A 15085-nucleotide genomic window follows, 5' to 3' on the forward strand; every position below is an offset into this window, starting at 1 on the left:
CGGCGCCCCCTGCAGGGTCCAGAGTCCAGCGCTTATGTAAAAGACTGTTTTATGGTGAGAGGTAAACATTCCTGTCCGGGTGTATCTCCCAGCGCAGCCCGGTTCTCTGCGGACAAGGAGCGATTCAGTGTCTCTAGGAAAAAACGGTTCCTGGGTTTGGGTGTCACTTTCCCCCTCCTCCAGGTCCTCCCGAGGATCCCCAGGTGTTCTCACATCGGCCAAGAGATATCCTCCCTCCAGAGGGTCTTGGGGTCTCTTCTCCAGTGTGAGGTGTCCAGGGGACGTGAGCACTACAGTCTCAAAACTGTCTCTGTGGTGGTCCCCTCAATGGAACATATACTGTATCTTTATTTGGGGACATAACAGTACCTTATTCTAAATTAACTGTAGAATTTAAAGTTTTGTTTCATCTCCAGGATTTTATTATGTTCCTCTGAATGTAATGTACCTTTAAGGAACACAACTGGACATTAACACCACTGTTGTACCTTTATAGATACATTACATAGTTTGCATCTTCAGTGACAATAATATACCTGTAGCGTACCTTTAATTCTGAGAGAGTTGATACTATTGAATAACAGATAGCATCAAGTGAGGACTGGATAGTGCCAAGTGAGCACTTGAAGTATCTGGGGATCACTTTGTAGTTTCTGGTGTTCATTGCATACGGTCCCACTTATGTGTGTACAGTGCGCCCTAGGAGACGTTATTGATCAAATAAATCAATAAATCAAACAACAGAAAGATTCATTTTTATTCATTTATTCCACAGACACGTTTTAACACATTTTTACAAAAGTCATGTGAAGGTTGCGAGTCGTAGCAGCTAAACGTGCTAGAAAAAGTGCTCTAAACGTGTCTCTGGACACTGACTGTGGGCAGGTAAAGTCACCTGCGCAGGCGTTTTATTTATGGCTTTATTGCTGGTGAGAAAATAACTGAGACCTTTGCTCTCAGCTCTTAGAGAGTTAGACACCACAGGCTGTAGGAGATACAAATAAACCCTGTCCATTTTATCATAGGTTAACCCTTTAAATCTCGGCTTATTATTCGGTTATTACTCAGTGAATTCAGTTTTTAAGTTACAGTATTTTTACGTTAATTAAAATGTAACTAAGTAAATTACACATCATGTGCCATAATGAAAAAAATGAATGCATGAATTATACAGTCATCGTCTGAACAAAAGCTTGTATCTCCACAACAAAGGAGCACATTTATTGAATAATAGAAAAATAAACATCACTATCTTCCTGAGTCGGTTCCTCTAACAATGGTGACGCTGTGTAAACAGCAGGCGGCAGCTCCACATTTCACCCACAGCCTGCGTAGACTGCTTTTCTTTTTCTTTTCTGTTTGTTTTGATGTAAACTGTGTTTAACTGTAAACCTGAAGCTCCAGATTAGTCCATCACCAAAAATTCACCTGCGGGGCTCTAACAGAACTGAACTCTGTCCTGGGAACTTCCTTCTCGCTGCAGAAAACAGAGCTCACACACCCAGTTTGAAACTCTACACACTTCTTTCAGCAACTGTAAGGGGACACCACAGGTCAGTGAGCGTGCTCAGAGAAAAGAGTGCATGCCGTCAGACAAAGGTTGGGTACAGATACATCTCTGACGTTTAAAATGTCTACAGCAACTTTAGTCAGAGGGAAAATGGCAGGAGAATACAATAAGGGCACTGGCAAAGAAGCATGGGGAGGGAACATGGGGAGAGAATATTGTAAGGGAACATGGGGAGGGAACATGGATAGGAAACACTGCAAGGGAATAAGGTGAGGGAACATGATGGGAATTTGGGGAGGGAATAAGGTGAGGGAACATGGGTAGGAAACACAGCAAGGGAATAAGGTGAGGGAACATAGCAAGGGAACATGGGGAGGGAACATGGCGGGGTAATATGGCAAGGGAATATAATGAGGGAACATGGCAAGGGAACATGGCAAGGGAACATGGCAAGGGAATATAGTTAGGGAAGATTGCGAGGGAACATGGGGAAGGAACATGGTGAGGGAATATGATGAGGGAACATGGGGAGGGAATATGGCGAGGGAACATGGGGAGGCAATATGGTGAGGGAACATGGGGAAGGAATATGATGAGGCAATATAGCGAGGGAATATGGCGAGGGAACATGGGGAGGGAATATATCAAGGGAATATGGGGAGGGAACATGGCGAGGGAACATGGTGAGGGAATATGATGAGAGAATATGGCAAGGGAATATGGAGAGGAAACATGGGGAGGGATGTGGGAATATGGCGAGGGAACATGGGGAGGGAATATGATGAGGGAATATGATGAGAGAATATGGCGAGAGAATATGGAGAGGAAACATGGGGAGGGATGTGGGAATATGGCGAGGGAACATGGGGAGGGAATATGATGAGGGAATATGGCGAGGGAACATGGGGAGGGAATATAATAAGGGAATATGGAGAGGGAACATGGCGATGGAACATGAGGAGGAAATATGGCGAGGGAACATGGGGAGGGAATATGATGAGGGAATATGGCGAGGGAATATGATGAGGGAACATGGCGAGGGAATTGTGGGGAGGGAATATGATGAGGGAATATGGCGAGGGAGCATGGACAGGAAACATGGGGAGGGAATATGATGCGGGAATATGGCAAGGGGATATGGTGAGGGAAAATGGGGAGGGAATATGATGAGGGAACATGGCAAAGAAAAATGGGGAGGAAACATGATGAGGGAATATGATGAGTGAATATAGCGAGGGAATATGACGAGGGAACATGACGAGGGAATATGATGAGGGAACATGGCGAGGGAATATGGGGAGGGAATATGATGAGGGAATATGGGGAGAGAATATGATGAAGGAATATGGTGAGGGAACATGGGGAGGGAATATGGCGAGGGAACATGGGGAGGGAATATGATGAGGGAATATGATGAGGGAATATAGCGAGGGAATATGGCGAGGGAACATGACGAGGGAATATGATAAGGGAACATGGCGAGGGAATATGATGAGGGAACATAGGAAGGGAGTATGGTGAGAGAACACAGGAGGTAATCTCCACCAGCGCTTCCTGAGCCACTGCTCAGGCTTTAAACCAGTCACGCTTTGACACAACACCTCGATACAGCAGAGATAAAATGTCTGATAAATTAACAAGAGAAAATCACAGAAAAAAATCAGCTACATTCCCAAAAAAACATTAACAACGTATAAAATAATTAGCTGCATTTCAATAAGACTTCACTGAAAATCAAGAAAAGAGACCAATCAGAGCCAAGCACTGAGCAGAAACCACTCTTCATTTACTTCATTCCCACATGGGGTCGAGTCCTTACTGGCATTTATACAAGAGTAATGTTGCTTTTCCACTGCAAGGTCCCTACTCTACTCTACTTGACTCATCCTTTCTGCTTCTCCACCAGGTAAATCAGGTCCTGGTTCTGGAAGCGGGTTCTTGTTTAGTCACTGTTCTCTCGTGGTTCAGAGTGAGCCGAGTAGGGACCAAACCGTGGCGTGTAAACCTTAGCTCCTACCAGTTTAGTAGAGACCTGGCCTGAGTCCCAGCACCCATCTGCTCCATCACATCACCGTACTCCATCAAATTTAACAAAGTGACGTGATCAAAGACAGTGGTAGTCTTCTATTTTTAACGGCACAGCAACAAGAACAACTGGCACAGGCCGGAGATCATCACAGGCCTAACACAAAGTGACTGTGACATTATTAGCAGTTTGAGCATCATTTGGCTGCAGTACACTCTTAACAATACAGGTGCTACAAAGGGTTCTTTAAGCAATGCCATAGAAGAAACACTTCTGGTTCCATGAAGAACAATTTTTGGTGTGTAAAAAGATGATGTAAGGTGTAAAAAACTTCACTTCATGTAAAGCTTCTACAAGAAAATGAAATGTATGGCCAAAAAGAGATTCTTTGCATGGTTAAATTAATATGGTTCTTCTATGGTGTCGCCCAATAGAAATAAATATTTTAAGAGTGTAGTGGCACTAGCTTCATTTACTGTCATTCCAAGGTGTACGCTTCGTTTAGGACACAAAAAAGGCACTATCCTTGGATTTGGACCACCCATCCTTCCAAAAATTTCACCTCAAAATTTGAGGACAGTTTCTGTTCCTCAGAGTTTTCCTCTAAGTCCGGGCACGGCTCTGGTTTCACAGTCGGATTAATCTGGGAGGCAAGGGTTATTCCCGGTATCCAGTTTGTGGTGTAGTTCGAGACACAGTTGGATAATGAGACCAGAGGAATAGTGCAAGCAGAGGGTCCTTCAGATCCCCCTGAACACTCAGAGTCATCTATCTCCATCCCTGGTACCCAGTTTGCTTTGTAGTTTGAGACACAGTCCGAGGACAGGTCCAGAGGAGTGGTGACAGTTCGTCCTGGGAATCCCTCTACATTCTGAGGGGTCTCCTGGGGCATCCCTGGCACCCAGTTCTCCCTGTAGCCTGAGGTACAGTTGGATAACGGGAGCAGAGGAAGGGCTTCGCTGGAGGGTGATTCGGAAAAGCTCTGCTGGAAGTAGGCTCTTCCGTAGTCAGATGAAATACCACTGTCCTGCCTTTCAGTCTCGTCGGCCATGGAGAGGTCATTGAGTAGAGCAGTCTGTTCTCCAGGAGGTTGGATTTCTCTGCAGGTGGACAGCGATTTTGAAGGGCTCAGAGGCTCAGGAGGAAAGGACAATTCCAGTTTTCCACCAGGATCACGTATAACTGACAACACTAAACTGGGATCCACATCATTCCCATCCTGTTCCGGAGCTTCCAGTTCAGGAATTAAGCTCTGGAAGGCGTCAGCACCGTCTCCTGTGCTGAAGGATGATGTAGGTGCTGGAATCTCAAAGCTAACGGCATCTTCAAGCGACTCCAGATCTTCGGGCACCAAGGAGGACACCACCATACTGTAGCTGGTGATGGATTCGCTGTTTGGATCGTAGTTTTCCACCGACACCACCTGTTGAGTCGCATAGGAATTGCATCGCCAAGGAAGGCCACTCCCATCCTGGTCGACGTCCCTAATGCTTCCGACATTCAGTTTCAGGTCTGGGTCTGGCTTCTCCATTTTCCACGGGAACTCAGAGTAAATCCTCACCTTGTCGATCTCCAGTTTAGGACTGGGGTGAAACGGGGGGACACGACTCTTCGGGATCATCTGTTTCCGAGAGAAAAACAAAGGAGGACACAGTATGAGCTCATGAGTTCAGGATTAACAGATCCTAAACCTGGCGTCATTCAGAGACACTTCTGCTGAGTGTCCGGCAACTATTTTCAGCATTAGCAAGACAACAGTAGCAACACTGTGTTTACAGCGCTAATATGCCTCTAGGCTCTGTATAAAGAACAAATAATGGGAGGAAGTTGTGGCCAAATTTGGTGAAATGATTAATTCATGTTCCTTTTATGTGAGCTTTTTACAGACTGCAAAACGAGGAGTAAAAATAACCCCAGGTTACTTTGATCCCATGCTAATTGAAATATGGGGAATATTCCGTCATATTCCGGGTGAAGAGTTTTTTTGCTGGTTTTCTGGAGAATGCAGAGCTGGGGGAGGAGTTTAGTGATGAAATATACGACTCAAGTACAAGGCTAAGCTAAGCTTCTGAACGACGTCAGAGGAGAACCATTTCTGGAAGCTTTAGGCAGGTTTTGTGCTTTGTTTTATTCATACAGTATACAAACCGTTTAATAGTAATTTAATGAGTACACACTTAAAAATGGTGGTTCTACAAGGATTTTTTTATTAAAGGAAATGGTTCTATATAGAACCCTGATCCGAAGAACCCCTACACAATGCAAAAGTTTTTCAAGTGTCCAGGGTTCTATACAGAACCATTTCCTTTAATAAAGGACCCTTGTAGAAAGAACCCATTTTTAAATGTGTATTTTTAAAGCTACTATTATACGTTTTCCCATCTTCTCCTCATTATCTGTTCTGAAGAACTAGAAGATGAGGTCATTGAGGGCTGGATAATTTTGGCATTGAGGGCTGTTCTCAGATCAGTAGTCACAGTGTAAACTCCAGTAGCTCTGCTGTGTCTGATCCATCGTGTGACGGCAGTCTGTGAATCCCTTCCTGACGTCCCGTGGTGAAACGACACGACCCCAGCTCCCCCACAGAGAACTAATCCCATCCAAACAGGGTTCAGTGAGTAATCCCACAGTGTGAAGCGGTTGTGTTTGTAAGAGAACTCTCGATTTCCTTCTGTTTCTCTGGATGCAAAACGAACCCGAGCCGCCTGCAGGCAGCGGCTAATTGCAGTTTAGTAAAACGTGAGGATGCGATACATCACAGCCGTGTCGCTGAAGTCGGCTTAGACGCGTGTTATGAGGATGAATGAGCAATTAATAATAAATTTTATGCTAATGCTGTGAGCTGAAAGGGAATAAAACAGAAGAGAATTAAATCAATCAAAAGGAAAGGGCTTTAATAATAACAATGATAATGATCCTTTATTAAATCCCGCTGTAGGCCAAAGATAACGGACGCGGATTTGAGGCGAGGGCGGTGTTACGAAGCACGTACCTCCGCACTCCGGCTTCTGATCGGAAACGCTCACCTGGGAATACTCTGGAAAAGAAAAGAGGCTCTTACCAGTGCCGGAGGGAGGTGAGTCTTCCTTGTGATGTAGAGCTGGCACGGCACCAGCACCAACAGCAGCAGCAGGAACAGAGCTATTAACCCAGGAGCAACCAGCACATGAGCCCAGGACCTCCCTATGGACAGAGAGAGGGAGAGAGGTCAGGACAGGCCTGGGTTTGTCACATTTCTAATCTCGTCTAATCTGATCATGGTTTGCATAAAATGAAGCAGGTGAAAGTGCAGAGACACGGAAATAAGCAGAGTCTTGTGTAAACATAAGCGGGATGTTTGAGAATTGCACAATCTGGTGAAAGACAGTTTCCTGGAGACGGAGGAATCACAATGGAACCAAATGTGGCTTTGGAGCACTTCAAATTGTACTTTTCCACTCAAACCCCCACCAACAAAGAAAAAAGGAGTGATTTTATTAACCTACGTCATTTAAGTAATAGTGGTGGTGGTGGTGTGTTAGTGTGTGTAGTGTGTGGATGAGACACAGCAGTGCTGCTGGAGTTTATAAACCCCTCAGTGTCTGCACTGAGAACAGTCCACCGACCAAAAAGACGAGCGACACACACTGTGCAGCAACAGATGAGCTACTGTCTCTGACTCTACATCTACAAGGTGGACCAACGAGGGAGGAGTGTCTCACAGAGTGGACAGAGAGTGGACACAGGGTTTAAAAACTCCAGCAGCACTGCTGTGTCTGATCCACTCTACACCAGCACAACACACACTAACACACCACCACCACGTCAGTGTCACTGCAGCGCTGAGAATGATCCACCACCACATCACACCTGCTCTGTGGGGGTCCTGAGCGCTGAGGAACAGGGGGAGAGAGGGGTAACAAAGTATGCAGAGCAACAGATGGACTACAGTCTGTAGTGGGGGGGGGGGGGGGGGGGATGTACCTGGTAAAGTTACACAGAAGCTAGTGTTCTCACTCCGTCTCATGGAGGAGGGGTGAGTCAATAGGTAGAACGCAGTTCCACAGTACTCCATGTTCTCCTCCAGGTTCCTCACAGTGATCACGCCGGAGATGTTCTGATGTTCCTGAGGAGAAACAAACAGGAGACGTCTCAGTCTCGCCCCAGACACACTTTTAGTTCTTGAACCAGGAAGATCTCTCAGATCCTCGAGTGCAGATCTTTTTAGTTCACTCTTAGGGCAACCTGGGTTTCCTCCGGGTGACTGTCTGTGAGGAGTGTGGTGTGTTCTCCCTGTGTCTGCGTGGGTTTCCTCCGGGTGACTGTTTGTGAGGAGTGTGGTGTGTTCTCCCTGTGTCTGCGTCGGTTTCCTCCGGGTGACTGTCTGTGAGGAGTGTGGTGTGTTCTCTCTGTGTCTGCGTGGGTTTCCTCCCGGTGACTCTCTATGAGGAGTGTGGTGTGTTCTCTCTGTGTCTGCGTGGGTTTCCTCCGGGTGACTGTCTGTGAGGAGTGTGGTGTGTTCTCCCTGTGTCTGCGTCGGTTTCCTCCGGGTGACTCTCTATGAGGAGTGTGGTGTGTTCTCTCTGTGTCTGCGTGGGTTTCCTCCCGGTGACTCTCTATGAGGAGTGTGGTGTGTTCTCTCTGTGTCTGCGTGGGTTTCCTCCGGGTGACTGTCTGTGAGGAGTGTGGTGTGTTCTCTCTGTGTCTGCGTGGGTTTCCTTCAGGTGACTGTCTGTGAGGAGTGTGCTGTGTTCTCCCTGTTGGTAGGTGGATTGGAGACTCAAAGGTGTGAGGGAATGTGTGAGTGTGTGTCACCCCGTGAAGGACTGGCGCCCCCTCCAGGGTCACCATATATAAACATGCACAGAGACTAGGAACACCTGGGAACATAACGAGGGGGCAGGATTACCAAGTAGACACAGGTGGGAACACTAGAGAGAGGGCAGTGCTAAGGCAGAGACAAGAGAGCAGACTGGAACAAAACAAAACAAGTCATGTGCTCCTTTAGCACGTTTCAGACAAGGGAACATGGAACATGAAATGTGACACGCAGAGTGCTGCCTGATTCCTTAAGTGGCAGACGTTACCTGTCCGGTCCTGGAGGCTGGGAGCAAGAGCTGGAGCCCGTAGTTCAGGTGAGCATCTCCCTGTCGATCGCGGCTGAGCTCCCTGATGGTGAGGTTCTGGGGGCCCGTGGGGGGGGTGATGTGCACGCTGAAAGACGACTCAGACTCGACGCTAACGGACACCTTTGGAGCATCGAGAACCGCTGAGAAGAGTCAGGACAGAGAGAAAGTAAATACTTTCATCAGTATTTGTAGTTATTTTACAGTCACTCTACAGCCAGCTCCCGTCCACTGGGGGCACTGTTTCACTAAGTACACTCAAAAGTTTTTTATATACCTAACAACCAGTGCTACACCACACATGGCCCTCTTTGGCTTGAAGTAAGGTTTAGGTTTGGGTTTAGCGCTTAGGTATGGAGAAGGTTTAAGCCTGATTTTTCAGTCTGGGTTGCCAGGAATCCACATGAAAATCCTCACAAATCATTCTTACACAGTTTCAATTTCCTGGCATTGGGATTGAATGTCGTAAAATATGTAGAAACACCTCTGAACACTTTTGGATAGCCACTCCAGTCTTTACACGGTAATACCATGGGGATTCATGTCTCTAGGGTGGCTTCTGATCACTGCTACGAACCCCAAGACCCTGCAGCGACACCCTGCTGCCCCCGCGGTGACCACTCTAAGAGCCATCAGTTCTAAACTAAACAGAACATTCAACAGAGTGTTGTGTTTGTGGGAACAGCGGCGTGTGACGGGGTCTTACTTTGCTCTGAGAGGACGAAGGACAGAAACATCCCCGCACACTTGTCTCGGACCATAACTCTGGCGAAGTGTCTCTGGTAAACGTCCGTTATCACAGAGCTCAAGTCACAGTGGGTCTCGGACATGTTCTGACACTGCATCATCGGCTTCCAGGGGTTTCCGTATCTGTGGAGGGAGGAGCAGAGGTGGGCGGTCAGAGAGGGAGGGTGTGACGGTGTGTTTGATCAGAACATCTCTAAACCTCGTGATCAATAACCCCGGGCTCCTCCGGTCGCCAAAGGACACTGACCTCCAGATACACTCTGTTCCACTGTAATTAACATGTAATTACAACAGTGCATAATTAACGACATAAGTGCATAATGAATTATAAGTACGTTCCATTTTAAACCGTCCCACTCACTGAATAATTCATCAGCAGCTCATGAATAATTAAATGTAAAACTGAATTAAACGTCTGCAGTCTGAAAGAAGCTCCACATCAGTGCTCTGTTTCTCTCTCTCTCTACCTCTTTTGTATTCTGATCAGACCATCTGTTCTTCCGCACACACACGCACACACACGCACACACACACACACACACGCACACACAGAGTAGAATGCTGAACTGTGACTCAGCAGAATGATGTGAGGAACTGAAGGGCACGAGAGAGAGAGAGAGAGAGAGAGAGAGAGAGAGAGAGAGAGAGAGAGAGAGAGAGAGAGAGAGAGAGAGAGAGAGAGAGAGAGAGAGAGACAAAGACAGAGGAAGAGAGAGTTACAGAGTGAGAGACAGAGAGAGAGAGAGAGAGAGAGAGAGAGAGAAAGAGAGAGACAAAGAGAGAGGAAGAGAGAGATACAGAGTGAGAGACAGAGAGAGAGAGAGAGAGAGAGAGAGAGACAGACAGCGAGATAAAGGAGAGAGTGAGACTGAGAGACAGAGAGAGAAAGAGAAAAAGAGAGAGAGACAACGAGAGAGGAAGAGAGAGATACAGAGAGTGAGAGACAGAGAGAGAGAGAGAGAGAGAGACAGAGAGTGAGAGACAGAGAGAGAGAGAGAGAGAGAGAGAGTGAGACTGAGAGACAGAGAGTGAGAGACAGAGAGAGAGAGAGAGTGAGACTGAGAGACAGAGAGAGAAAGAGAGAGAGACAAAGAGAGAGGAAGAGAGAGATACAGAGAGTGAGAGACAGAGAGAGAGAGAGAGAGAGAGAGAGAGAGTGAGACAGAGACAGAGAGTGAGAGACAGAGAGAGAGAGAGAGTGAGACTGAGAGACAGAGAGAGAAAGAGAGAGAGACAAAGAGAGAGAGAGAGAGAGCGTTTTCATTTTAAAAGCTGAAATGACTGGGTAAACGATGAGTCAGTGGTGGTCCTGTGGGGGGCGCTGTCCCCTACTGTATCCTACAGTGACTGTAACAGTGTGAGAATTAGCGGACAGTGAAAATGGAGAAGTCTTGACCCAGTAGGACCTTTAGTGTAATTTAACAAGGTTCGAGTCCCTGATTGGTCAAACACACAACCGTATCCAGTAGGGGACCTTGGGCTGGACTCCTAATGCCAGTTACTAAATGTGCACACCAGGAGGCGACAGAGAGACAGGGCACCAGAGCTTCTGTCGTGGATGGCACTGTTTCTTCCTTCAGTGAATCACACCTAAATGATCTGGGTTTTTACGTGTGCATCAACCTTCACTGAGCCATGGACAGTGTCCACTCTCTAGCCGTCTCTTCCCAGCCGCTCCGAGGCCTCGTGTTTGGATGGGAAGGACCGGACGGTGAAGGTGGACCTGGTTGTGCAGTGGACCCTGACACTGTCTTTGCTGTGAAACCTTTTCAGTTTATTGCCTCTGAGAAACAGGTCAAAAGCCCAATGTCCAAAGATTAGGACGCGGACAAAGCGTCTCCCTCCACCGACGAAAGGGAAGCGCTTATTCGCTGATCCCAAATTTCCATTTCCCGTTCCTCGTCCCTGACCGCTGTGGCCAGTTATAACCTCGACAGCGTGTGAAGTGAAGCAGGAAATAGTTCCAGCTCAGGACAATGGGCACAGAGAGGACAGGCAGAGAGAGGAGAAGAAGAAGGGAGGAGGGCAAAGGACAAAAGAGGAGAAGTGGACACGTGCCGAGGAGAACGAGGTCAACCAAACTGGTCGGGAATACCGGGAATATCAGGAATACAAGTAGAAACAACAACACAACCCTTTCGTGACTCACACACACTTAACTTAACAGTTAGCCCAGCATTTAACTACCCATAATCCACTGCATTCAGGAGTGTTAACCCTTTAACCCAGTTTGCTGTATAACTGTGTTATAACCGTGTAATTACATATTAACAAAGCAGCAACATAAAAAGTGTAATAGCTGGTGATGTGTTCCCTGTGATGAGTGGCGTACTGGAAACAGCTGGTGTAAATACGCAACAGTGATGCTAATCAGCACAAGCTGCAGGAATTTTAATAGCGCCCTCTGGAGGAGAATAAACAGCCTGCTAAACACGAGTGAGTGAGGGATAGAGGAGTAGTCTACATTTGGAGCATCATATAAAAAAGTAAAGACACAATGTCACTAACGTGAAGTGTTATATAAATATTAACGATGCCCTTAAGTGTTGAAAACTCAAAACATCGACTAATTTAGACAGAAACAAACACTCACTCTGTGTACTGCACGCTGTACAGGACGTCCTGGCCGGGAACATCCACCTTGTCCCAGTGGAGGACGCTGTAAAAGTTCCGGGACACGATGTGAAGCCGGGTCTGGTTGCAGTCCTGGCACCAGAAACCTACAGGACAAAGCAGGACCCACAGACAAGAAAGGGTTAATATGAGCTAAGACTTGACCCTCTTCCCTCTAGAGGGCGACAGAGAGATGGTGTTCATTTCATAAAAAACTAAACACAAATGTTAGTGACTGATAAACCACCGGCTATTTCTGATCGGAAAACAGAAAATCTGTAATTGCAGATTAATTCAGTTTGGTGTTTGTGACATCACAAAAACCGTGAGTCCAAAACAGCCTTAAAGGTAGAGAGGGTAGGTCAGGTTTTGTTGGTACAGGCCCTTTAAGAGCAGCAGGGTGTAATGGACACAAGACACTACAGATGTATGTCAACCGTAGATGGTCAACTCTTTGTGGCACACACACACACACACACACACACACACACACACACACACACACACACACACACACACACACGCGGCGTGGATCTCGGATTTAGCTCCGTCACTCAGCGCTGCAGCAGGTGATGTGGTTGTAAAAAGCCAATGGAATTCCTCCCCCTCAGGCTCCAGGCTTTTTATTTTTACTCCTCAGTTGCTGTAAGTGGAACACGTACACACACACACACACACACACACACACACACCTGCTCTACCAGTCACAGAAAAAAAGAAACTATTCGTGCTCAGACTGTGTCTAAAGGCAGACGACTGTTGACGTGTCCCGATCCTCTGGGTTTATGGTGTGTGTGTGTGTGTGTGTGTGTGTGTGTGTTTGTAATGGCCAAGAGTCCCTAAATCAATTAAAGCACCAATATGCAAATTTTCCCTTTTCATTTCCCCCACGAGTTCCACTTTAAAACATCTGTGCGGTGACTATTTCTCTCCACACAGACATTTTCAGACCTCGCTTTAAGCCGTTGCTGTGGCTGTCCCTTTAAACATCTAGTATGTAAATGAGATCAGTTCTGATTGGCTGTTCTGTACTGTGCCTCAGTTAGAGGTAAAACCCTGTGTCATGGGACTGTGAGGATGCCCCAGTCATCCGCCTGTAACTGGGAGTCTAAGAGAGGGTGTGTGTGTGTGTGTGTGTGTGTGTGTGTGTCGTGACTCAGATCATCTTTGAATATTATATTAATATTTGTATGTTTTTATAATCACTTTGTTGTGTGTTGCTTTGTTCCTTGTTTATTGTGTGATGTTCCTCTCACTCAGACTTTCATCTGAAGCACTTTGAGTTTAAAGCACAATGTAAATGTAATTAAACATTTTAATTATTAATTGTATTGTTGTTATTGAGAATAAATATAAGACTCAGCCTCATGCTTTGTGTTTTTTAAAGTGAATGTGTGTGAACATTGTTGTGTGTTTGTTGTTCAATTGTGTGTGTGTGTGTGTGTGTATTTATTTATTCATGTGTGTGTGTGTGTTTGTGTATGTGTTTATTTATTTTTTTGTGTGTGTGCGTTTGTGTTTATTAATTCATTTTTGTGTGATAGTGTGAGTGTGTCTGTGTGTGTGTGTGTGTCTGTGTGTGTGTGTCTGTGTGTGTGTGTGTGTGTGTATCGACAGTGCACTCACCTGAGCAGCAGAGGAGCAGGAGGAGCGCTGGTAAAGGCCTGTTCTCCCCGGACGGACCCATCTCTCAGGACAACGACCCCAGAAGAGACCAGAGATCCACAGAGAACCGAACAGAACCCGACCCCGGGTCAGAACCACATCCTCTACCCAAAGCACCGCTCTGTTTCTGCCGCTCAGTCCTCTGCCGTGTTCCTCCTCTCTCCCATCTCTGATCTCTCAGGCTGAAGGAGTGAGTGTGTGAGAGTGTGTGTGTGTGTGTGACACAGCAGGTGAACTTTGGATTTACCTGATCTCCGTGTTCCCTGTTCTCCCGCCCTCCCTCTTGTTCTTGTATTTCAGGTTCTAGCAGCTGATAAACAGGCTCAGAAACGGCCCGCTGCCTGGAAGGAGAAAGGAAAGTGAAAAAAAGAACATACAAGGAAAGAAAGGGAGAGAGAGAGAGAGAGAGAGAGAGAGAGAGAGAGAGAGAGAGAGAGAGAGAGGTGAGGCTTTCCTTTCATTGTGTGAAGCCTCGTGTCCCTGAGGCGGAAATGTGACATTATTTACAGGTTACAACCTGAGGGAGAAACCTGAGAATTTATGGCTGGAAGTTTGATTTCTATTAAAACCTTCTTTCTCTCTCTCTCTCTCTCTCTCTCTCTCTCTCTCTCTCTCTCTCTCTTACACACACACACACACACACACAGTGGTTTTCACCCCTTGTTATTCCTCTAAGAACCCTAACGTGTGTTATTCAGTAGTCAGAGAGAGTAAAAGAAGATTCAGTACTGATTTGTGGGACATTAAATTATTTTCTCTGGACTAGCCCTGGGCCACACCGGCTCTGTCCACCAGAGGGAGACAGAGAGCACCGCTCAGTTTCACTGTTTCCCAGACACTGCAGGTCAGAGGTCAGTCTCAGGCCCAGTTTAAGATCTTAAACACAGAACCCCTTCTCAGATCTGTGTTTCTGAGCGTCTCGGATCATGTCCTCCGTCCTCCTCCTGTTGCCCCCGGGTCTTTGTTAATTATGAGACAAATTAATCAGTTTCTCCTCAATTAACATTTCCTTCCACCACCCACCCACTTCTCTCTCTGTCTCTCGCCGCATTCTCTCACCGCATTCTCTCTCTCTCTCTCTCTCTCTCTCTCTCTCTGTCTCGCCCTCTCCTCTTTCTACCTTCTCCTTCCTCTCTCTGTCTCTCGTCCCCCTTCCTTTCTCACCCTCTCTCGCCCTGCTCTCTCACTCTTTCTATCTCTTGCCCCCTCTCTCTGTCTCTCTCTCACCCCTCTCTCTCTGTCTCTCACCACTCTTTCTCTGTATCTCTCGCCCCTCTCTCTGTGTCTCTTGCTCCTCTTTCTCTGTGTCTCTTGCCCCTCTCTCTCTGTCTCTCGCCTCTTTCTGTGTCTCTCACCTCTCTCTCTGTGTCTCTCGCCTCTCTCTGTGTCTCTCGCCTCTCTCTCTCTGTCTCTCGCCTC

At 46.8% G+C, this 15085-nt stretch overlaps 1 protein-coding gene across 1 annotated transcript; it reads right to left on the minus strand.

Annotated features, from left to right (window-relative positions):
- Positions 1-3060: 3060 nt before the first annotated feature.
- On the minus strand, positions 3061-13790 carry ifnlr1 (interferon lambda receptor 1). The gene is made up of 7 exons (XM_066658856.1): positions 13628-13790; positions 11982-12108; positions 9348-9511; positions 8603-8784; positions 7500-7641; positions 6598-6719; positions 3061-5157 (listed from the first exon to the last, which is right to left on the minus strand). Exons 1-7 carry the CDS (start codon positions 13686-13688, stop codon positions 4057-4059), a joined length of 1899 nt encoding a protein of 632 aa, XP_066514953.1. The 5' UTR covers positions 13689-13790; the 3' UTR covers positions 3061-4056.
- Between the last annotated feature and the right edge of the window lie 1295 nt (positions 13791-15085).

Source organism: Hoplias malabaricus, unplaced genomic scaffold (assembly GCF_029633855.1).
Source record: "Hoplias malabaricus isolate fHopMal1 unplaced genomic scaffold, fHopMal1.hap1 scaffold_180, whole genome shotgun sequence".
NCBI lineage: Eukaryota > Metazoa > Chordata > Actinopteri > Characiformes > Erythrinidae > Hoplias > Hoplias malabaricus.

What these genes read in the sequence shown, in the direction of transcription:
- ifnlr1 (XM_066658856.1), bottom strand. Translation starts at nt 13,688, where the DNA reads ATGGGTCCGTCCGGGGAGAACAGGCCTTTACCAGCGCTCCTCCTGCTC. An exon ending in CTTCGTCCTCTCAGAGCAAA is followed by an intron (nt 8,785 to 9,347) that starts GTAAGACCCCGT and finishes GACTCTTCTCAG; the next exon opens with CGGTTCTCGATGCTCCAAAG. An exon ending in CTTCTGTGTAACTTTACCAG is followed by an intron (nt 6,720 to 7,499) that starts GTACATCCCCCC and finishes CTCTGTCCATAG; the next exon opens with GGAGGTCCTGGGCTCATGTG.